At 39.9% G+C, this 25,936-nt stretch overlaps 1 protein-coding gene across 3 annotated transcripts in view; it reads right to left on the bottom strand.

The window, feature by feature from the left end:
* The window catches only part of TNFRSF11A (TNF receptor superfamily member 11a), a 669,873-nt gene that overhangs the window by 211,790 nt on the left and 432,147 nt on the right, over positions 1–25,936 (bottom strand). For all 3 annotated transcript variants that reach the window (XM_044065186.1, XM_044065185.1, XM_044065184.1), the window contains exon 6: positions 14,902–14,981. In XM_044065186.1, the coding sequence (XP_043921121.1) occupies positions 14,902–14,981 (80 nt within the window). The remainder of the gene's footprint in view (positions 1–14,901; positions 14,982–25,936) is intronic.

Genomic DNA, 25,936 nt, shown 5'->3' with positions numbered 1-25,936 from the left:
ATTTTGACACATGTGGCAATGCATTGTGTTCATGCATTGGCCATATGGAAAGCACAAAGCGTCAGGGAGGATATAAGCAAGAATTACAGAATGGGTTCATGCATGGCTTGATGCACAGGGTCGGTGGATCTACAATCTGTCATGACAGCATCACCACAGAAGATGTTCACCTGTACAGAAGGGATAGCGTTCACCTAACTGAGGAGGGCATTGCGCTGTTCTTGACTGACCTCCACAATGGCGTGAGGAGAGCTATGCAGGATTGGTAATATGCAGCTTGTGAGAAGAATGGAAAACACCCATGACCAATAGGGACCAGTACGGCAAGTAAAACTCTATTATGAAATGTATAATGTAAAAATAAATTTTTCTGAGTTTGGCAAATAACTGTGGTAATGAGCTGGTGAGGATGTTGAGAAAGAACAACTGTTTTAGGAGAGAGAGTGCTACCACGTACAATCTAATATGTCAGTGACCATCCTGAAATACTTCTGTTTTTAGTCTGCTTTTATCAGGCATGTGTAGAGTTTAGATGACAGGAAGGGCTTGTTAATACAGAACTGGATCCCTTAGGTCCATTGCTGAATGGACACATGTAAAGAGAAAAGGTATAGATACGGCAGACTGCTGACACTGGAGGAGGTCGTGAGAATGCAGTGGTATCAGCTGTCAGAGTGGGTAGCCAGCACAGCTATTGGACAGATCAGCTGGCCTTGCCTGCCACTGAAGTCCCATGTCTGTCCTCGGTTCATTAGTGGAGTGGCGGTCCTTATCTTGCTTTTTCTCTTTACATGTACCCATTCAGCAGTATGTTGGCTACACCAAGAATGCAATCATATGTGTCTACATCATAAATCAACTGGTTCTGAATGCTATACACATGTACAGCTATCAATTTTGTTAGGACTCAGGTTATGGAAATTATGATTTTTTTCATATTTTAGTACATAACTTCGCAAGGGAGAATCTGAATGTGCTAAGTAATACCTCATTTTGAAGACAGTATTGCTGGTTCCAACATGGTAAAAGAATTGGGCCTGTATGCCATACACGTGTGCAGATATCCAAGTTTGTTTTGGACTTAGGTATGGAAATTATGATTTTTTTTCATATTTTGGTAAATAACTTCGCAAGGGAGAATCGGAATGTCCTAAGTAATACCTCATTTTGAAGACAGTATTGCTGGTTATAACATGTTAAATGAATTGTGCATGTATGTTGTACACATGTGCAGATATCGTTTGTTTTGGAGTTAGGTTATGGAAATTATGATTTTTTTCATATTTTGGTAAATAACTTTGCAAGGAAGCATGTCAGTGTGCCAAGTCATACCTCATTTTGAAGACAGTGTTACTCCTTATAACATGGTAAAAGAACTGTGTCTGTGCACTGTACATATCTACAGATATCACAGTTTTAGTCTTGTTGGATTATGAAAATTATACATTTCCAATACTTCTCATTATTATGCCCATATATTTGCAAGGGAGCATGGTGATCACACAAGTGATGCATCATTTTAAAGCTGACATTGAGACGCACAACTTCTTCACTGATATCTAGGCTCTGTCTGTTACAGGTAATGAGATATTATGCTTTATCAATTACGAGAAATATTATATGAATCATGTTTCTGTGAATATCTCCATAAAGGAGCATCACACAGTAATGGTTAATGTTATCATTTTAAAGCTGACATTCATACTAACAAATTAAATACAAATTGTATGGGTCTACATGGTACATTGACCAAGATATTGTGCTTTGCTTTTCCATAAAGGTAAAAAATATGCACAATATCAGCATTCCTTGCCAAATATTTAATAATGACTCTGATATGCACTATTAACATTTATACTGTTGGAAAGGTCAGTGTCTGCTGAACAACTTTCGCGTTTACATTTTTAAAGTGTTATGAACATTTGTTTTCTGTATAGTATTAGAAATTGATTTTCTGAAAATGAGCTCAGGCTGCACTGTTGCTCCTATGGTGGAATTAAGCAGGCAACTTTTTCAGAGTTGCTCCAGAGTGAATGAGTTAAGATGCACAGAATAAATACCCAAAGGACTAATACTAGTTTAGAAACCAAAATAAAAATATATTTTGTTTGGTTTAGAACTGCTAGTCTTACACAGTTTGGCACTGTTTCACTTTTAAGGGGGCTGGCAGGTTTACATTTATATTGCCTGCAAGTGCTTATTTAGTTTGAATACGATATGTAGTTAAAGAACAACCATCATTTATGACATACAGAACAAACCCTAAAAGACAAGAAGGCTGGAGACTGCATTCTAAGCTAGTAGTTATGCAGTATTATACAACTCCCCCCCAATTAATATTCAAAAACGTGCACGCTGATTGGTCAGCGTGCACATTGTAAATCAGAGTTATAGTAATGGAAAAAGGTCCGGTCGCCCGGACTTTTTCCATTACTATAACTTTTTCTCACTGCTATGTTAAACTCCTTTAACATAGCGAGACAGTTTAAAAACGGAGATCTTGCCTTCTCCGTTCTTTTTCAAAACTCGCTATGTTAAATGGGTTTAACATAGCGAGACAGCTTTAAAAAACGGAGATTCTCCGTTGTTTTTTTAAAGCTGTCTCATCACTATGTTAAACCCATTTAACATAGCGAAAACAGTTTGTAAAAAGCAACAGAGATCTTGCTTTCTCCATTGCGTTTGCCCACAGTTCTGATGTACTTCGTAGGCATATGCATGCGCAGTACATCAGAACTGTCAGAAATACCAGACAGCTGCAGAAGGGCAGCAAGGGCGATATACAATGCCATTATTTAAGAAAAGTAATTATTTTTTCTTAAATAATGTCATTGTAATAGCAATACCCACTTCTGGGTGTAATAATGCTGGATTTACCCACGGTTGGCTTTGTTTGGCCACGGCCAGCCCTCGTGACCAAACCACGCCAACTGTGGGTAAATCCAGCATTACCTACACCCAGGTGTGGGTTATTGCTATATTAACCTCCTAGATCATTCACAGTTTTCAAAACACTGACTTGTTACATGGAATCAGGCAACTCTTGCATGGTTTAATCCTCTATAACATGTTTTTAATTCCCAAAGACGTTCTGTGAAATATAATCTAAAGTTTATTCTTTCTTTGCACTCTCATATTCACTCTGCAAAACTGAAGCTACCCAAAACCTGTTTCAGAGCAATTGATTTCTGCATGACCTTGCTGGTGATGTAAACCTAGAGACCCCCCCCCATCCCCCAAGAGTGACGAACATACAACTTTTCTCACCTTTCCTGACTGGCTTATATGTCTTATATTTGTAGTGGAAGCCTATGAATAACAGTCAATTTGATCTTACATCTCAAGCTCCTAAATATTTTTAAATCTCAAATTTTCTAATTTAATCTTAACATATTCCTCAGGCAGATTACTTTACATGAAGCTGTTCTAACTTGTGTTGAGGTTTTTAACTTTCTCTAATTTCTTAGAGTCTTTGTTTAGTTGCTTCTTTTTTTCTAACTACTGCAACTGTTTATTTTGCAAAGGAAAAGCTTTCAGTTTTAAAGTCTCCTAATCGTAGCAATTATGTTAACTCTAATACAATGTTTACAACTGCTAGTATCATACAAAGGCTCACAGTTAAAATATACACAGTAAGTGAAATTATTTAGGGATTAGCTATATCATACAATCAAAATTTTACACACAAGATTAATATAACCATTTTGTCAAATTTTATTTATTTTACATTTGTTAACCGGGGGTGTCTGACTGAGCCAAAAAGGCCCTTTTTCAGTAGAGGCCCGGGGAGAAAAGCTCCACAAAGAAAAATTACAGATACATTTAGTTATTTAGACATGATCAGTATACACACAAATTACAAAAGACATGTTTTTACAGTGGTATGCGGCACATCAACAGTTACAGTGGAGAGAACAAACAAAAAAAAATGAATTTAAAAATAAAGGTAATAGATTTGTGGTGTACAGCTGAAATTTGGAACATAGGTAGAATACATACATAGTACACAGGTACTGTATATACATTGTAGATTAGCCAGTGCTTGTGAGTAAGATTGAAAACTATTTTCAAGTACTCTAGATTTAGTATGTATACCTTATCCACTTTCACTAGCCTGGGGAGCAATCATGGCACTGCCAACTTTGCTTAAGATGCTGCCTGATGAGGTCTTTAAAGGAGGCTTTGGATGATGTGTTTTGAATGTTAGTGGAGACGGAGTTCCATTTTTTAGCTACTGAACTACTATATAGCGCATCTCCAAAGCTATTGTAGCTGTTGGTGACTTCTAGTAGTAGTTTGCTTGATGATCTAAGAGGCCTTTTGGTTGAGTGATGCTGTACTAGGTTTTTGAGGGCAGGACACTTATTGGAGAGGTAACAGATAGAATGACAGAGGCAGAGCTGATTGTAGGTTAGGCAGTTCAAGCCAGTGGAGCTGTCTCAAAGCAGTACAGTGATGAGTTCTATATGAGCAATTTGCAGCAAAGCAGGCAATTCTGTTATAGCAGGCTTCCATTTTGCTTAGTTCAGTTTTGTTGAGATTAGTCAGAATGGGAGATGCATAGAGTAGGGTGGATAGAAGTTGGGAGTGAGCAATGGCTGATCTTGTGTTGTTGGTAAGAAATGGTTTGATATGGTAGAGTGTTCCCAGTTTGGCATGTACTTTTTTTAATAGTTAAGTTGAGATGACTATCAAATTTTAGGTGGGAGTCTATGGTTATTCCCAATAGCTTAGCCTGTGCCACTGGAGCGATTGGAGTAGCATTTGTGGAGTAGATAGTGAATTGACTGTTACAAGTGTTTTTGTTAGAACTGGTTATAATCATAAGCTGAGTTTTCTTTGGATTGAGGATAAGTTGGGCTTTGGTAAGGAAGCTTTCAACATCAGAGAATGCTAGTTGAGTTGTTTGCAGGAGGGTGGGAATGTTTTGTGCAGCACAGATTAAGGTAGTGTCATCTGCATACTGAATGATAGATGCATGCTGTGTGGAGGTATGGAAGTCATTTGTGAATACTGTGAATAGTAGTGGTCCTAAGATAGAACCCTGTGGGACTCCTATGGGCAGCTGAGGAGAGAGAGAATTTTCCCATTTCACAGCTTGGTACCTGTCAGTTAAGTAGCTTTGGAACCAGATAAGAGTGGAATTTGATAAGGTGATATTGGTTTAGTTTGTTTAGTAGGATTTGGTGCGAGACTGTGTCAAACGCTTTGGACATACCCAAAAAAAGAGTTGACACCTGTAGGCCTTCATTTTTGAGATGGTTTACTGTGTCTCTGAAGCAGAGGAGGGCTGCAGTGGTACTATGGGCAGGTATGAAATCATGCTGAGTAGGTGACAGGATATTGCTGTCTAGGAGATAGTTTAGCATCTGGGTATGGATGCATTTTTCTAGGATTTTGGCCAGGGGGGAGAGTACAGCAATAGGTCTGTAGTTATTAAGTTCAGTGGAGGTCCCGCCTTTATGTATGGGTGTAACATAGGATATTTTCCAGAGTTTGGGCACATAGTTTTCAACAATTGATCTGTTTAGGAGAGTGGAGACTGGGATAGCAATAGCATCTGCTGTGAGTTTCAAGAAATAGCTGGGGAGTAGGTCGGCTGCTGTTGATGAGGTTTTTAGTTTGGAGAGCATGCTTTTGATTGAAGTGGTGGAAACTGTTTTGAGGGTAAAGCTTGTATTAGTGTTGTTTGTGTTGGGGGGATAGTGAGGAAGGAACTGTCCTGTGATACTAAGGAAAGAATTGAGTTCACAAAGTGGGAGATGAATTGTGTTTCAATGGGAACTTTAGTGTCAGGGGTGGTTGGTTTGGGGGTAGCCTTTTGGGTGGATTTTAGCAGCTGGTTTACATTTGTCCAAAATTTTTGGGGGGTTGTGTTGGTATTTAGTTTGTAATGTTGTGTAGTAGGATTTTTTGTCCAGCCTAATGCATTTTTTGCACGGTTACGCAGTTCTTGGTACTTAGTTAGGCTTTGTGTTTCTTTGTTTTTTTTGATAGTAAAGCCAGGCAGTCTCTCTGGACTTGAGGATTTGTTTGGTTTCTTTACTGAGCCAGGGGTTTGTAGAGGTTCTAACCTTGATTTTGTGCAATGGAGCGACAGTGTCTAGGTGTTGTAGAAATGTTTTGTTGAAATATGTTACAGCCTAGTCAAGTGGGAGGGTTTTTGGGGGGGGGGAGGTCCAGTCACAGTTACAGAGTAAAGTGTTGAGGACCTCAGGAGAGAATTTTTTTTTTGTGTTTCTAGTGGATATATAGTTAGTGGTTTTGCATATGCTTGTTCTATTACGTATAAAGTATATTATGTTGTGGTCACTTAAGGTGTCTGGGAGACTGCCTGTGTGAGGGTACAATGTGGGGTTGTTAGTTAGGACTCAGTCAAGGATGGATTCCCTTTTAGATTTTTTATCACATCTAGTTGGAATTTGGACTAGCTGCTGGTAGCCATGTAGATTTATTAGATTACTTGGTGGTTCTGATATACATGTGAACCAATCTAAGTTGAAGTCCCCCAGAATAAGGGTTTCTTCTGAGTATGTGGAAGAACACCAGGATAAGAAGTCTTCAAGGCTAGCGGGTGTATAACCAGGTGGAATATAGATCACAATTGTGGTGATGACCTTTTTAGGGTGAAGTTGAAGTTGTGAGATAAGTATGTCCCAATTATTGGGAGAGGGGTAGGAGTTTGGTAATTGACGGACAGTTAACTTGTACTTGTACAGTAAGGCAGTTCCACCCCCTTTACGAAGTGGTCTGTCTTGTCTAATGATATTGTAGCCATTAAGGAGAACTTCTGAGTTAGCTATGTTTTCATTTGGCCAGGTTTCTGTTAAAGCGACTATGTCTGGGGAGTAGTGTGCTATTGTGGCCTGGAGTTCAAGTATTTTATTTTTGATACGTCTAATATTAATATTTAGCATTAAAAGTTGGTTGGTTTTGCTGCTGTTGTTGATTTGCCCAGGGATGAAGATAGTGGGGGTGTTATGTTCTGATTTGTTTTGGAGCAGTTTGTGTTGGACAGGATGGATTTGGGCCTGGGTTGGGGTGGATATCCCCACTTATGGTGAGCCTGGTGTTAAAATGGTGATACAGATGTTGGAGTTTGGCGAGTAGTGTGATAAAGTATTGTGTTTTTTGCAGTAGGAATGAGAGCATATGTGTTTAGTTCTGAATTGGTCCGTTATGTAGTTCTTGAACAATTGTGGGCAGATATTATTATAATGTGTGATGTCTGCATGTGAGAATGCATAATGTAGTGTTGTGCTACTAAGTTTAGGGATATTGCTAGAGTGCTAACTTGTGGTGTTGTAAAGAATTATGAGAAGACAGACTAGACTTAGTTGTGTGATAGTCATGGTTACAAAGTTTAAATTGGTTCTAGGTGGGTGGTCTGAATAGGAATTATAGGGTTGCACTATATGTGGATGGGGAAGTAGTGTGGGTGATGTACAAAATGCCTAGTGGGAATGAGAGTGATTGGGAGTATTTTGTGTGGAGCAAGTTGGTGTGGTATAATGTGATATGACTTGAGGAGTTGTGATTGGTGGAGGTGATGTGAGGGTGAGCTGTGGGTGTGGCTGTCATTACTATAAATGTAGAGGTAGTCGGGGTGGGACGGAAAAGCGGGCAGGGCAGGGGAGCCGAGAGAGCCGAGCATTAGCGAGTAACGGAGCAGGGCAGAGCCCACCAAAACAAGAGAAAAAGTATGCATTACTTTACAAATCTGAACACTTTAAACAAATTCCTGAGGTCTAATGGCTTACCAGCAAGCAGAATGTAATTGCTGAAGAGCACTTGTGTCCTGGTGGAAGACTAGAAATTTAAAGATGGCTCCATGCTCAGCAGGATTCTAATATAGACTTAGTATTGGGGGAGGGAGATAGCACAAGGGGTGTAAACCAGGAGAAATGCAAAGAAACCAGAGAGGCAATCAGTGGAAATCTATCAGTGAAGGCCTCAGAGGGGGGTAAGTAATAATTCAAACTACCTGTAAAGTGAAGGAGAGAAGAGACAGCAAAGTTTATTAAGGTTGGGAGTGTGTCTTCACATTGACTTGCTGATTAGTAACCAGTTTGTTCACAGATTAGAGTACGGAGATACATTAGCAATGAAGGGGAATGTATAGAGATGCAAATAAACAGGTGGGCCTCCAAATGATACAAACTAAGGCAGAAAGCACTGAGAGGGCTGCTTGATGGTTAATTTATTCACAGGGATCTGAATTAAATGTATACTGTCTATTGGACAGTTAGGATTACTGCACTAGCTGGGGGGGGGGGCGGACACAAGGCTACAACAGTCAGTTTTATTAGCACGCTGAGAACTACTAAGAAATACTGCTAATTTAATAGCTTCACTCTCATAAAACATACAAGTAGGATGCCTGGGTGGGACTGACCCTGCTCTTGAGGCTCAAAATGTATATCCTTGTTTAGTTTTGCAGTACTGATTCCTTCTTATACTGTATGGGTGGAGTGGTACCTGCAGACTGCAGATTTGCTTGAGTGTGGTCTGAAAAGAGAGAGAGAGAAAAAAAAGAGAGAGGATGAAGCTAGTAAAATGAGACAAAGATAGGTCAAAGGAAGTAATGAGGAGACAGGAGGGTGTAAACGATACAAATCTGAGGATAGTGTGGATAAAGCAGGAGAACAGATGCTACTGCTACAGTCAGAGTTCTTCAACAGTTACCACATCACAGTGCCATAACTTAGTTTGGAAACAGGTTAATAAATCATGCACAACACATTTATCAGCCAATTAACCTGTGCATACAAGAAAAAGGAAAATGAACACTTAACAGCACAGCTGAATCAGTAGCAGAGACAACTGTAGTGCTAAATCACTAAATACTGTTTCTAACTCCAACACAATTAGATTTACTTTACGGTTATAACAGCAGTTTTAGTACGTCACAGTAGCATAGAGACAACATATTACAGTGGTAGTGTCAGTAAAACACAATTGCTGAATGACAGAATCAACCAATTAAATAAACAAATAAGCAGATCAGTAGTCAGGAATCAGAAAATTAATACTAGTTGTATAGATCCAAATACAGCAACAAGGAAGTATTACTTTACAAATCTGAATACTTTAAACTAATTCCTGGGTCTTGTAAGATACAAGTCTTGTAAGATATTTTAATTTTGTAACTGGAACTAGGTTAAAATGACAGGTAAAACTGACTGGAAACCAAAAAGGTATTTTTTTATAATTTGTCTCTGGAAATAGGTTAAATGACAGATGAAATTGCTTACAAACACAAATGCATTCAAGGAGTTAATGGATCAAAAGTGGTAATAATAATAATAAGTGAAGATGGTGAAGGGTAATGCTGCTTTTATGTGGCAAGTGTACAAAACGAGAGTTGAGATGAAGAGGGATAAGTGTTTCTCTTCCACAGGCAGGACCTTTGGCTGTACAATGATTGACATTAAAGTGTATAAGCCAAATTGTTATAGTACTATCCCATATCTGAAAAAAAATATAAATCTTTATCTGACTTACTGACTTAAAAGTCTTTTTGCTGTTAAAAATCAAAAAAACCTTTTTACAATTGCTGACTCAGTGTAGCTGCTCTATCAATTTATTTTATTTTTTAAAAATACCTTTATTGAATTATCACTTGTGATATATGTAGACTTGCATTTATATAAAGTAATCAAACCATATTAACAAGTTCACGTTTACAAATAGTATACATCACATACATTGTTCAACACCAAATAATGAAAGAGGTATTACATAAAATTGTACAATTATTTCCTTCTCTTAAACCTCATTCCTCCTCTAAAACATTTTTTTGCATCTATTCTTCCCACGATTTCCATTTTTTCTGATTAATTTACTACTACCACTTTTCTAAAGACCCCACTTCCTCTTCTTTTATCTGTGTTACAATATTCACTACTTCAAGTGTAGCTGGTTAGACTTTGATTTTCATTTTCTTGAAATTGCTTTTATTGGCAGCCACCAGATTTATACTTAACAAGGCTATACTGTCTAGAGAATTCAGATGCTATATTCCAGTTCAATAAAATCATTTCCTTGGTTACACTCATTTGCTTGCCCAGTATTCCTGACCGAATACTTTGTATGGATTTTTAAAGTCTGCCAACTCATCACACTCCATGAACATATGATCCCAGGTACTTCTTTATTCCCCATTACAACTCCAGTGTTTGATATCTACTTGAGAAAAATTCTTTGTCATCTGCTTGAGTTATAAAAGTATCTATGCAAACACTTCCAGGCAAAAATCCTAATTTTTCTATATTTTGTTGCATACTTGGGAGCCACAAATATGTCTTCCCATTGTTTCTTTGTGAATTGCTTATTCAATCTTTCGTCTCAATTTTTTCACTCCTCCTCGGATTTCTTCTTATAGTTATTGTGCAATATTTTACACACCTTACTAAATATCCCTTTTTTAACAGCTTCCGTTCTAGATTCATATAAAAATTCAACCAGTGCAGGTCTTTCATTTAGGATTCAAAAAAACAACCAGCAAAAAGTCCAAAGGTAAAAAAATACCAAAAAACAACACAAATTCTCCACCAAACAAGGCCTCGGCTTGTATCCAGCCTTTAGTTCATTTAGTTTCTTTGAGCACACAAACTTTGTGTGCTCAAGCTTTCATTTAGGATTCCCCTGTGTCTTTCGCTTTGCCTATACTCTGATATCAGTCCCTGATACGGAAGGCAATCACAAGCCTGTAATCCAAATATCTTCTTGGCTTCTTCCCATTCTATTACTTTTCACTCTCTAATCATTTGTTCCCAATACCTTTGCTCCTTTGCTAACTTCCTCCAGTAAATTCCAGCCCCTTCTTGTCTATTCTCTGTACCTCTAATTCCAGTCATCCCTATCAACATGATTTCTTTTCTCCATTCCCATGATAGTTTAGTTCTTAGCATACTTTCTGCCGCTTTATGAATATAATATTCTATATGATTGCTATTATTCTCCTTAAGGAGCTGTGTCTAAATTCCCACTCGTTCCTTATTTCTTGAATTTCACCCCTGCTTCATCATCCCTTTTCAGTTTGAATTGTGGCTTTCTGCTTGTGACATATATAACTGCCTTAACTGTGTAGCTCTAAAATATCCCTTCAAATCAGGTGATCCTAAACCTCCTTGCTATATTAGTAGGATCAACTAATCTCACTTGACTCTTGCCCCGTTTCCCATCTAGATAAAATCCTTCAAGTCTTTAATAATTACTATCCACATCTTCTCCTCTGGTAGATAAAATATGCATCACCTGTGTATAAAACTAAAAGGACTAAAATCATTTGTCTGATTGTATCTCACTATCCATATCAATAAGCAAGATCTTCCAGTTTCTCAGGTTTTGTATTATCTTTTGTTTAGTCTCTTCCCACATATTCTTAGCTGCCATAATTACTGCTCTATCAAATTAAAGAAGTGACACTACTTCATGATTAAATGGATGTCAATACTCCTTGCAATAGTTTACAGATATGCCTATTCATTAACTAAAATGTGTCACTCGTCGATGACACTACTGTCTCATATTTGTAATAGCCTTCCTAACCCTTGTCAAAGACTGCCTTCCTATTAAAGTCTTAACATAATGCCAAAAGGATAGATTGTTATTTAAAGTTGGTTATTTATTTTATTTTTAAGACAAAGATCTCCCAGGCTTCTGTCATTCACACAAGGATAATGACTTGCAGATGATAATGCATAGCTCTGCAAAAACCTGCTGAATTCTGAGACTTTCATTAATCACTGACAATGTCAAGGCTCTCGCCTACTCATAGTCTTGGCAATGAAAATTCATGGCATAATGGTTAAGGTGTTTACCTTACAGACACAAGGTGAAGGGTTTGATTCTCACATGGGGTAATTGTCTAGGCTTAACATGACCCACAAGGGCAGTTAGCCTAGTACTCACTTATGAACACATACCCTAGAGACAGTTAACATTCCCATTACTAAGGTGGTCACCTTGAGAATGACATTCTGCACAGGGTGCAGTCTGCTGCAACGTCCTTTCAGCAGCTGCTTCACCACATGTTCACTGACAATGACCTTACAGAAGAACACTGTGATTCAGGTACAATGTGCACCTATCATTTCCCTTTATCCTTTATGGATGTAGTATGCAAACATCTGCCCAGTGCCATCTCAATAAAATTAAGCTGTACCAACAACAATGCCTCCACAAGGTTACAGCTGGTTTCTTCAGCACGTTGACTGCTCACTCACAATATGCACGTCAAGTTACTTGCTAACACCCACCTGCCCAATGGGGAAAATACAAATGGATATCATATTTGGAATGTGCTGTGTTTTAGATACTGACTGTGTGGGCTATATCTTCTAACCAACAATACCTTTATAAAACTGGCACATCAGATAAGACTATTACTGCAGTGTCTTGAAACCCCCCCAACCAACTTTGTGGTTAGTACCAGTACACCACACCACACACGAACAAACATTCTTTAAGTAAACTCTCACGGAAGAAGCAACTAATGTAGGTCTCTTCTTACCCCTACACCCGGTTGCAAAATGAAGAAAAGTAAGTGCTTGCAAGTTTCACAATTCACTCACATTTTCAGTAATAGATGATCGTAAAGTAACAGAGGACTGTCACAGACAGTCATTCCATCCCTGAACTTGAAACAAATTAACCTATTTGGTGATGGCAAAATAGGTATCAAATTCTCATCCATCCATTATTTCTTCCTGAAGACCAGCCACATTAAAAAAAAAAAAAACACTTCACTGACACCAGTTTTGTCAATAGTAAATGTCTAAAAAACATCCAAATGAGTAAATTCCACGACACTGAAATGAAGAAAAAACACTCCGAGCCAATAGGTTAGCGCTTTCCTTTACTGAATTAAGCAAATTTCTTCAGACAATACACCAATACAATTAAATACTTAAATACTAAAAACATATATATGACATCATCACATTCAAGGAACAAATCCTGCCTACAATTAAAACGGCAACAATATAATGACTACAGTTATACTGCATCAGTACAGCAAACCTAAAAGTTATCAATCCATAACAGTTTTAAAATATTATACACAAATACATATCTAAGAACTCATGCTATAAAAAATTATAAATTATAACTTATAACTATCCCCGTAAGTGTTCAAAAAGGCCTTAAAAGGGGAAAAAGCATCAATAACTATCAACCCTAAATAAATAAAAAATCGTTTTATCAAGTAAAAAGTCTTAGGGAATATAATAAATTATCAGTTCATCTAATGAAGGATTTTAACTTAAGGATACATTTAATAGATAAACTATCATTGAGTCCTGGGGAAGTATGAGCATTAAGTCTAAGCTGCCAGGCTAAAAATTTTTCATCCAACTTTAGGGATGATGGACCCCCCCCCCCCCTAGCATTATCAATGATCCTGTCAATGGAAAGAAAGAGGAATTCATGGTTGGGGTTAACTTTCACATGCCTAGCCAGAGCATTATTCAAATTCATCTACTGGAGGCTTCTTTGACACCCATTGTCGGGCAGGGCATTGTGGCTGAACTGACTGGTACAATGATGGATGGTGAGCCCTCACGATTACGGACTATTAGTGGTAACAGTATTGGGTATATTACGACTTTTTCATTGGCTGCACCACTACTTAGATCTATTTTGATTAAGAATTGGTGCTTCCTTTATGAGGACACAGCTATTCGAGATAAGGTGGGTGATGCACCAAAAGTGGTTTTTAGGAGAGGTTGGAATTTGAAAGCAATTTTGGAAAATTGTATGTCTTATAATCATTCCCCTCATTGTGGCATGTCGAAATGTGGGCGTTGCCAGTCATGCAAACATATTAACACAGTTAGTACCTTCTCAGTATGGAATCAACGGTTTCTAGTTAAGGGGAGATTCAACTGCGAGTCAAAAGGAGTTGTCTATTTGAGCACTTGCCGGAATTGCCCAGCTTTTTATGTCGGCAAGACGGAGAAGTCATTGAAGCTTAAGATTTCTGAGCATCTTTATAACATCAATAAAATGAATTTGAATAATAGTTTATCTATTAAATGAATCCTTAAGTTAAAATCACTCATTAGATGAACTGATAATTTATTGCATTCCCTAAGACTTTTTACTTGATAAAACAATTTTTAATTTATTTAGGGTTGATAGTTATTGATGCTTTTTCCCCTTTTAAGGCCTTTTTGAACACTTACGGGGATAGTTATAAGTCATAATTTTTATAGCATGAGTTCTTAGATATGTATTTGTGTATAATATTTTAAAACTGTTATGGATTGATAACTTTCAGGTTTGCTGTACTGATGCAGTACAACTGTAGTCATTATATTGTTGCCGTTTTAATTGTAGGTAGGATTTGTTCCTTGAACGTGGTTATGTCATATATATGTTTTTAGTATTTAAGCATTTAAATGTATTGGTGTATTGGCTGAAGAAGTTTGCTTAATTCAGTAAACAAAAGTGCTAACCTATACTTATTCTTGTGGCTCGGAGTGTTTTTTTCTTCATTTCAGTGTAATGAAGTAAATGTCACCAAAATTAAGGTAGTGAACCATCAGACAGTGGTTTCATTAGACTGGACACTGTTTTAGGATCTTCAACTATTAAGACAAAATATATACCCCTTGGGCCAGATACAATCAGAAATTATGTGGCAGTCAAAGGAAAGGCTACCAAACCATGTCACATATGGCTTTGCAAACACCCGCATTATCAACTGGGCTTGGATTACTGAATCTCCTCAGGACTCATTTGTAGGATTACAAGCATATTTAAACAGTGTTAACATTTGTTCTATTATACATAAATATTACTTGCTTTCTCTGACAGTTTCTCAAAATATTTTGTACAGTTATATTTTTATTGTTTTTAACTAATAAATTGAAAAATAAATGTTGAAAAGAATACCTTGATCTGGGTAATCTACACATATTGTATCAGATGTCTCAGTTCCAGAAATCTGCTCGATCTTTCTGATGGCAGTGCAGCTGCAGAAAAGAAAAACAAAGCATATTTGTTACTGCAATTATCTTCTTATCTCACATCTTTCTAAATCACTCACATACACAAACATTCTTAGCAAGAGTTTACTGCTTTACTACTAATTAATATTGTGCAGGAAATGGTAAGAACAGATTCCCATGAATCAGAATAGTTATTTATTTATTTATTTTATATTTGTTTACTAGGAAAGTTCAACTGTCACAAAACTCTTTTTCATTGGAGGGCAGAGGCCCAGGAAGACAAGCCTCACATTTAACACAAGCCTCACATTTAACACAAGCCTCACATTTAACACAAGTTCCTCCCACCTTCAAAAAAAAACACAATGAGTGTTTCCACCTCAAACTCACCCAAGAATGGAAATGTTGGCCGCAGCACAGACTCTAGATGGTGCCTTACAGGGGCTAGAGCTATATAGGCCAACCACTTTTGGCATCAGCTGTGATTTGTAGTATCCTCAAGGTAGAAGAATACAGATCTACACTCTGCAAGCCATGTCAGCGCTAGCCACTCAACAGTGTAAAATTGGCTCTAGGTGAATAGGTCATATTGACCAATGTTGCCAAAATGGGCATGGGTATTTGCTGCAATAAGTGGGTTGAGGGCCTGGCCTACTCCAACCTACACAAGAGACCCATGCTAATGGTGGGAGGGGTGTATGTGCCCCTGTTGGCCAGTATGTACCTGCCATAAAACCCAGCAACCCTGGGTCAATAAGCGGCTAGCCAGCCAGTGCACAGCTGCCTAGCTTGGGTTACCTGGGATAAATCTGTTAGGTTAAAGCTGGACATAAAATCAACCTGCCAAGCAAGAACTAAGAAACTGCTACACTCAATATAGGTTCACTGACACTCAATATAGGTTCACTGACAGGACTCCACTTGGAAGTGGATGACATGATAGTAAGGAGGAGGCTGGACATTGTACATATCCAAGAAATAAGCTGGAAGGGCAGATCATGAAAGCCAGCTGGCTTGTGATCCACAGTCTGCTACTCAGGACAAGGCCAGACTAGAAAAGGTGTGGTAATTGTTCATAGGTGTGTACTAGGCTAATGGCCCTGGAGCCCTTACAAGCCTAGCCCATAGGATTGCCTTGACATCGTGCCACCTGACCATAGCTTCCATGCCTCTGTTGAGTAGAGCCACTGGAGTGATTCTGGAGTGAATTTTCTACTTCCCATCCACTCATCAAGATTTCTCTTGAAGAGGGCCAGTGAGGTGCTCTGCTTGACATGTTTGGGAAGTCTATTCCAGAGCATGGGCAGTCTCTGGGTTATGAACCTGTCCCTCTAGCATGTTCTGTTGATTGTGGTAATGAGGTTGAGGTCTCTGGAGCGTGTGGTGTGGAGGGATTGGGATTTCTTTAGATGTAGCATTTCTAACAGAGCTGGGTCAGATGTGGCTTTGTAAGTCAAGCAGAGATCGCCTCTAATTAGGTGATATGAGACAGAGAATAGTTGAGTCTGTCCATATAGGACAAGTGTTTAAGGCTTAGGATCCTCTTTGTGAGGTACTTTTGTGGCCTCTCCAGTTTTTGCAAGTGTCTAGTGAGGTGCATGCCAAATGGGGCATTGTACTCTATGACTAGCCTAATGAGGGAAGAGTAGAGGGAGACAATGACATCTATCTTCCTCGATGCAAAACCTTTAGTAATAAGATGTGCCACATAGAAGGACAGTGGCAATGTGGTGGTCAAAAGAGAGGTTGCTGTCAACCTGTCTTCCCAGATCTCTTATAACACCTTCTGTGTTCAGTGGACTACCACCAATGTGGTAATTCAAGGGAACTGGGTTTTTCCCAAGGGGGATGACACAACATTTTGGCATTGAGATTAAGGCCATGGTTCTGACAACTGTCGTTGGTCTCAGTGAGGCCTTTCTGTAGGATGTCAACATCACTTGGGGAGTTAATAATAGCTCCCAACTTGCAATCGTCTGCAAACTTTGTCAGCCAGAGTCCATTCGTGTTGGCCTGGACTTCAGAGAAGTAGATACCAAACAGGAGAGGACCCAGGACTGAACCCTGTGGGACTCCACTCGTGACTGGTCTGCAGTCTGACTTGGAGTCAGCTACTTTCACACTGTTGGTTCTATCTGTGAGCCAGTTTGCAACCCACATAATGATATAGGGGTTGATGCCTAGCTTAGTGAGTTTTTCTGTGATTCCTGAGTGGGGAATGGTGTCAAAGGCCTTGGCCAGATCAAGGTAGGCTGTATGAACCACCTTGCCTTCATCCACAGCTCTGGTGACTGACTCAAAGACGTCGACCAAGTTGAGCAAGCATGATCTACCCTATACAAAACCAAACTGTGTAGGATGCAGAGTTTGGAGATTCCCTATATCCTTGCTTATTAGGTCCATGATGATGCGTTCCATAGCTTTGCATATCAGACTCGTCAGGCTAATGGGGCGATAGTTCCCAGGGTCTGTAGTCACTCCTCCTATGAGGAGAGGGATGACTGTACAGTGCTCCATTTGATAGGGACAAAGCCTGAGGTGAGACTGTGATTGAACAGGGCACACAGATGAGGTGCCAGTTCACTCTGTAGTTCATATGGAACACAGCCATGGATACTGTCAGGTCCCATAGATGCTGCATTGAATCTGTCGGCCAGTATATTGGCAATATCTGTTGGCTCGGTACAGGAGGTACCATTGTGCAGTAGCTCAAAGCAAATCTGGGTATTGCCGTGGAGATTCTTTACATAACTATAGAAGGCTTTGTGCTTGTCTTTACTATCTGCTGCAATTCTGTTTTCATAGCTAGCTTTAGAGGATTTGATGATGGATATCAACTTTTTGTTGAGGCTAAGGGAGTTTTTCCAGTCTTGGGAATTTACCTTATTCCGCACAAGTTTCCTCCTTCTGTTGTAGAGTTTGTTTATGGCAGGAGACCACCAGACTGGCTTCCTTTTTTTTGGAGGAGAGTGTATTGGTTCTATTGGGTATGGCGAAATCCATGCATTTGTGTATGTGTTCATACAGTGCATTGGTGTAAGATTCAGCGGTCATGAAACTATTCTCCATTTGCATGGGTGCCATGAAGTAGCCACCTTTGTTTTTAGGAGCCCAAAGTTAGCTTTGGAGAAGTTTTTTTATGGTGGTTACCTTTGCAGGGGTGGGGGGATGTGGATTTCCAAGGTGATTAGTTTGTGGTCGGATCTAACCAGGGAGGAATTGACAGTTGGTGTAGAGCAACAGTCGCCCATGTTAGTAATGACCATGTCAAGGATTTTGCTACCTCTAGTGGGGATAAGAACGAGCTAGTCCAGGGCATTGGAATTAATGAATTCCAGGAAACGTTGGGCAAGTGTATTGGTACATGAGTAGTTTTCCCAGTTAATGGAGGGGTAGTTGAAGTTGCCCAGTATGAGAGCATTAGGTTGGACCCTAATATTCTCCAGGGTGCTTAGGAACGTGGAGTGCGAGTCTTGAGACATGGCTGGGGACCTATTGCAGGCTACAACCTGAATCGGTGTCTTACCCGATGTTAGCTGGACCTGAAGTATATCAGATGCATTATGTTGGGCTACCAGTCTAGAGGTGTGCACATCCTTTATGAATATGGAAACACCACCACCTTTGCAGCTTTGGTCCAAGTCCTGGGGCCGAAAGGTGTGGAATGAGTTATAGCCTGGTAGTGCAGGGGTGTTTTTTGCTGCCTTGAACCAGGTCTCTGTTACAGCACAAATGTCAATGTTCTCCATTTTAAGGAGTGCTTCGAGTGCATTTTGAGATTTAGACTTCTAGTGTTGAGTAGCATGACCCTCATATTGCACTTGTTTGTAGCTGTTACGGTGGTAATTTGGTCTTTGGAACACTGCCTAAAAAGGCACTATAGGGATGGCAACAGCCTTGGCCAGTATCTGGAAGCCCAGGGGTGACAGATGCAGGCCATCTCTGGCAAAGAATCGAGGTCTGTCAATCATGTCATCCCAGGCAGACAGATACAGGGATCCCCTTAAAATGACACCAGAAACTTAGCCAACTGTTGAAATCAATCATTTTCTGCTTGTACTGTGGTATCATTCTGGGTGATGGTAGGATGCTGCTCAGGGCTAGGGTCATATCTGCCTGGGCTACATAATCCGAGAGCTCCTCCATGTCTCTTTTCATGTTGTCCAGGGAGGTACATCTCAGGTCATTCACACCCACATGTACAATGACAGATTCATATTTGTGATGTTTTCCTTACATACGTTTTCCCATAACTTGCTCAGCTGTATATTTGTTCTATAATCCATAGGCCATCCTTCTTTAACTTCACCTGTTTCATCTTCTTCCTGAGGTGCTAGAGCCCGGAACAGTTATTTGAACTCCTGTGTATTTGTGGTGAGGGAGAAGCTTTAAAAGACAATGAGGGATGTCATCAGAATTACTGACGGACACATAGCAATCAAGACTCCAATGTAAGGATAAGGCATTATTCATAATTTCAGCCTATGCCCCATGGCAGGGCTGTGACAGTGAGGAAAGGAGTGCATTTAGACAGCAGTTGCAGGACCTACTAAATAAAATAGGACAACAAGAATTGGTGCTGATAATTGGTGAACTGAACACACACAGCTAGACAGACAGAACAGGATATGAGAATTGTCTGGGTCTACATGGCTGGGGCAACAGGAATGAAGAAGGAGAAGACATTCTAGTCTTCTGTATACCAAACGGTTTGATGGTGGCCAGCACATGGTTCAGCAAAACAGACAGTCACAAGATCACATACACAAGTGGCCAACATGCAACTCAGATTTCTTTCAAGTAAGGAAACGGCACTGGGATAGAATCAGCAATTGCAAAGTCATCCCCAGCGAAAGAGCTGGCCCACAGCACAAACGACTGGCTGCCACAATCAGTGGAAAAGGCTCTAAGATCAACAGATGGATGAGGACATGGAAGTTGACTGGAGAAAAAGCACAGTAGTTCAAAGAATTGTTCAGGGCTCTAGCACCTCAGGAAGAAGATGAAACAGATGGAGTTGAAGGATGGCAGAAACTCAAAACAGCATGTGTGAGGACTATAGAACAAATAACAGCTGAGCAAGTTATGGGGAAAAAAGTATGTAAGGAAAGCTGGTGGTAAAATGCAGCAGTCCAGGAAGTCATCAAAAGAAAGGAGTGCAAGAAAAAGCAGGAGATAAAAAAGATGGATCAGGCTAAGAAGGAATACTGGTTGGCTAAGAAAGAGGCTAAGAGAGCTGCTGCAATGACCAAGACACTGGAGGCACTCCAAGCTTGTAGAAAGTGACTCAGTAGATGCCATAAAAAAACTCTATCAGGTTGCAAGGCAAAGACGGAAAGATAAAAGATAACCAGATATCCTTCATAAGGGATGCCAGCATAACTAATCTCACTGGATATTCACATCCCGACCCCACCTCCTGCCCAGAAAACCACAGTGAAAAACTTCTCTAAAGCAAATTTCACACTCCTCAAAACCGAGGTGGAATCCTTCAAAGCCCCCGGGCCTGTGGAAAATATGGCTCAGACCGCAGAATCCTTTATAAATGCATTCTATGAACACCTTCAGGAATGCATGGATCATGCAATCCCAAATAAAACCAAGACCCAATCCTCCAAAGGCAGATGTCCTGTCTGGTGGACCCCAGCCATAAACAAACTATACAATAGAAGGAGGAAGCTACTAAATGATAGAGCAAAATCCCAAAAAGGGAAGGCATCACTGATCAGTATTAGCAAAAAACTACGGGCACTCATAAAATCGTCTAAGGCCAGCTTCGAGAGAAAAATTGCACAGGACACTAAGGATAATCACAAAGCTTTCTTTAGTTATGTTAGGAACCTGGGTGGGAATTCCCAGATATGCTCAGAATTAGTCCAAAATGACAATAAATACACCGAACCCACAGACATTGCCAACATCCTAGCTGACAGATTCAGCGCAAACTTCTCCCCCCCACTCCCCACCAAAAGGGCAAATATCTATCCCAGCAGAGTGCTGCCCCCCTCACATCTCAGATGCTCAGGTAAGGGCCGCCCTCTCCAAAGCAAAAAAACACAGCATCAATGGGACCAGACGGTGTCCCGGGCTGCGTTCTACATGAACTCTAAGAAGAGCTAAACCCGAACATAAAACTAGTGTTCAGTCTCAGCCTTACTACAGGATATGTACCCAAAGAGAGGTGTACAGCAACAGTGGTCCCTCTCCACAAAGGTGGTGCCCCAACGGATCCTGGAAACTCTCGCCCCATAAGCCTGACTAGCTTGGTCTGCAAAGCTATGGAAAGGATCATCATGGACCTCATAAATAAAGATATTGGGGACATACAGACACTGGATCCTACCTAGTTCGGCTTTGTTAAGGGCAGATCCTGCCTCTTAAACCTGGTTTGTTTCTTTGAAACAGTCACCAAGGCCATTGATGAGGGGAAGGTGGTCCACACAGCCTACCTGGACCTCGCAAAAGCCTTTGATACAATACCCCACTCGGGCATTATAGATAAGCTCACCAGCTTAAATATAAACCCCTATGTCACTAGATGGGTTGCAAACTGGCTCAAGGACAGAACCCACATGGTTAGAATTGCTGGAGCCATGTCAGACTCCAAACCAGTTACAAGTGGCATCCCACAAGGCTCAGTCCTGGGACCTCTCTTGTTCGGTATATATTTCTCGGAGGTACAGGCCAACACGGAAGGACTGTGGCTGACCAAGTTCACAGATGACTGCAAATTGGGCGCCATAATTGACTCTCCAGCCGACACAAACATCCTCCAAAAGGGCCTCATAGAAACAGACAACTGGTGCCAGAGCCATGGCCTCAAGCTAAACGCCAAAAAGTGTATAGTCATCCCCTTTGGCAAAAACAAAGTGCCCACAAATTACCACATAGGTGGTAATCCATTAAGTACAGAAGAAGTAATTAGGGACCTGGGGACCCAAGTTGATAGCAGTCTCTCATTTGACAACCACGTGGCCAAAGTGGTTAGAAAAACATTTTATACAGCCCACCTAATCATGAAGGGATTCACATCTAGATCAGGGGAGGTCATCGTGCCTCTTTACTCATCCCTCATCAGGCCCATAATTGAGTACAATGCCCCTTTTGGGATGTACCTTACCAGACACCTGCAGCAACTGGAAAGACCCCAAAAGTACCTCACCAAGAGGATCAATGTGCTCAAACAGATGCCATATGCTGCCCGGTTAAAGAAACTCCAGCTCTACTCAGTGGCATACCGCCTGTTCAGGGGCGATCTGTGCCTGACGTATAAAGCCATGTCCAACCTGGAATTAATGGACATGCTGCACCTCAGAAAATCCAAATCCCATCGAGCTATGCGCTTGAGAGACTTGAACCTCAGCACTGAAATAAATAGGACATGCTGGAGGGACAGATTCATAACCCAGAGGCCTCCCTTCACTCTGGAATAAAATCCCAGTCCAGGTTAGGCAGAGTCCCTCATTGACTCTCTTCAAGAGGAATCTTGATGAGTGGATGGGAGATTGTAGGTTTACCCTGGGTATCACTTCTGTGTCACTGTTAGACAGAGGCACAGTATACTAACCTCGAAAAAGGGCATAGCAAAATTAATTTAAAATGGGTGGCAAAAGCCAAACACATTCTGGCTAGGCTTATAAATGCCCTAGGGCAGATAGCCTAGTATGAACCTATGAACCTATGAACAATCTGCTCAACAGTCCACAAAACATCAAAGGTAGATGGAAGGAGTACTCTTAGCAGCTTCTGAATGAAGAAAACCACAGTGAAGCTGTACTGCCACAGACATAGCCTATAATGGAAGAAGAGGAAGAGTTCACCCTAGATGAAATAAGAACAGCACTAAAGAAAATGATGTCAGGAAAAACAGCAGGCTCAGATGAGAAGATGTTCGGTGAGCTGGGAAGAAATGGCTCTTGAATGCTTCATTATATACAAGACTGAGCAGTAAAGTATTACGGAAAGTGAGAATAGTTGGGCTAGATGGACTGTTATAAGGAGTATAAGTGGTGGTATAGATTTAGGTATATGTTAGGTTAGTATCTGTTGTGCCATCTGGTATTGCTGATGTGGGTATATGTTGGGTGAAGTATCTGTAATACCATCCGGTGTTCATTGGTAGTACAGGTTTAGGTATATAACATAAGGGGTACCTTTGACAAGGAGGGGTCAGCAAGACAGTGGTTGGTCTAATTAGAGAGAAAAAGTGATTGATTCTGGTCACTGACTGACCTAATTTTATGTAAACAAAGTTTCTCTTTATGGTTTAATGAGCGTCTTTCTGGCCTGACTGTGAAAAGGGTCAAGTGAAAAATATAAATATCTAGAGAAAGGTAGTAAGTGTGGTCACAAATTATATTCTAGCTGGGAGTAGAGCAGGAACAGAGCCAATTTTTGTTTGGATACTGTTTTTGTAGTAACTTGAAATTGTGTGTCTTGTCAATCTGTTTTGTTTGCAAGGGTAAAGAGTTATAATTTTTAGTGACTTGCTGGGAGTATAGACAATCACCAGCTGAGTTACTTGTTTTGGACTTGCAGAGGAGAGATTTGTTACTTTACCTTAGTAGTCTAGAACTGAAGCGTGGTTGGTGCATATTTTTCAGTGAGGGGCATTATTCTGGAAAATTAATTCATTTGTGGACTTTTTTTGAGTTGTGATTGCATAAGGTAGTGGGGAAGTTCTAGCCAGTGTAAATTTCTAAGGGCTACACAGTGTTGTTTTTTAGAGGAGTGTTTGCTGTGAATTGGCTATTTTATTGTAACAATTGCTTAGTTTAGTTTTAAGGGTGATATTGAGATTTGTTAAGATGGGGGATGCCTATAGAAGGGATGGAAGTAGGTAGGTGGAGGCTATGGAGTTTCTTCTGGACTCTGAGAAAACATTATGGTCTGTAGAGTGATTATAATTTCCAGTGGGTCTTTTGATGGCCTAGAACAGGTGTTGGTCATATTTAAGTCTATCTGTAATAAGACTCCAAGTAGCTTTGTTATGTGGTATACATTACATCTTTGTGTTTTCAGGTGACAGGATGTGGACATTTTTTTGTTCCATGAGAATTTTGTGGTGTAAAGTGCATTACTTTTCTATTTTTGGGGTTGAAGAGTAGGTTTGCATGGCCTAGCCAGGATCCAGTGGATAGGAAAGTCTGTTGAGTGATTTTTTGTTAAGATCTATAGTGATTGTGCAGAGCAGACAAGTATTACATTGCCTGCCTACTGAATGAGGGTTGGCTGTTCAGAGGTGGTATGGAGTTTGTTGCTAAATATGATCAAAAAGAAGAGACCCTATAACTGAACCTAGGGAAACACCAACTGTAACTGGCAGGATAGTTAAGAGGTTTAGCTTGATGGCTTGTTGCCTTTTTGTCAGATAGCTGTGGAACTAGATTGGAGTTGATTTGTTTACACCAAGAAATGTTAGTTTATATAATAGTTTCTGATGCTATACCATATCAAAGACTTTGCCAGGTCGAAAAAAATAGATGAGACTTGGTCACCATTGTTTCTGTGTTGATTGATGGTATTGGTAAAGCTGAGGAAGGCAGTTGTAATGTTGTGATTTGGCCGGAAACCATGCACCGTGGGACAAAATTAGCTATGGTCATTGAGGAACTTGGTTAGAGGGAGTGTAGACATCTTTCCAGAATTTTGGACAGGGATGACAAAATCGCTATAGGTCAGTATTTAGTCAGGTCTGTTGAGTTAAAACGTTTATGGAGGGGGATTAATAATGATTTTTTCCAGATTGTTGGGACATTGCTTTCACATATAGATCTGTTGGTTAGGATGGAGATGAGGAATGCTAATGATGCGGCTGCAATTTTTAGGTATTCTGTTTGTAGGGAGTCTACTGCTAAGGTTGTTAGCTTTAATTTTAGTACATATGTTTTCTTACTGTCGCAGTATGGACAGGTGCAGGCACGAACTGCTGTGCAGTGTTATTATGAGTTTCTGAGATGGTAAGTGGTAGGCTGGAATTCTTTTTAGTGATTACTAGTACTGAGGTTATGAAGTGGTGGTTAAACTGAGTTGGAATGCTGTCTGAGTCATTACTGATTGTAGGAGAGGGAGTGGAGATTTGCCTGGGTGTAATAGTTTTTTAATGGATGACTGGGAGAGTGTTGGTGTTGTTTTGATATGAGTTTTGAAGGTTTCAGAAATAGAATTTTTTGTCATTGGTTATTTGCAGTTTAGGCAGGTTTTGCAGGGCTCTAGATTTTTGTAGAGTTCTTTTGATTTTTGGTTTTGGGCCACTCTTTCCCAGCATGGTCTCTCGTAGCCATTACATCTTTGGTTTTATGTGTTAACCATGGGGCTGGATTTGACCTAACTCACTGGGTCCTAAGGGTGCGGTGCCTGTTCATTTAGTACTTTTAGAAATATCTAGTTAAATTAGGCGACTACTTAATCTAGGGGTAGATTTTTTACAGGTTCAAGTTCTACTGAAAGAAGATTGAATTAAAGTGCTCTGTGTTTATTTATTTTTTGCAAAACTGTTTTTAGATTAGTTGTCTGGGAATATATTGCCTCTGTTTTTTATATAAGTTGGGAAGTGGTCACTAATAGCATCTGGCAAGGTGCTGCAGGAGGTTACAGTGTGTAGTTTTATTTGTGAAGATCCTGTCAAGTGTGGATTCTCTCTTTGTTTTTTTGTGTACTTGGGTGGTGGTGTTTATCATTTGAGAGAAGCCAAATAAGTTTATGCTGCGACAGGTTAGGTCATTTTGTTTCAAGTCAATGCTTGCATTTCCCCTTATTATTGTTTCCTGAGCTATTTTGCCGTTTATCCAACATAAGATGTTTTTGAATGTAGCGGGCTTTATTACTTGGGGGAATATCTTCTAATCACTTTTTAAAGATAAAAAATAGGTTTGCTTAAAAACTAGTTTATTCTGTCAAATGCATTTCTATGCATAACGGAGTCTTTCTCAAACTACTTCTTCTAAGACTTCCTTGTGAGATTAATGAATTTACGATGA

The sequence above is a fragment of the Protopterus annectens genome, chromosome 3.part0, assembly GCF_019279795.1.
Source record: "Protopterus annectens isolate FY-2018-M chromosome 3.part0, PAN1.0, whole genome shotgun sequence".
NCBI lineage: Eukaryota > Metazoa > Chordata > Ceratodontiformes > Protopteridae > Protopterus > Protopterus annectens.
The sequence above is the reverse complement of the archived record's forward strand: the minus strand, read 5'-3'. Positions and strand labels throughout refer to the sequence as shown.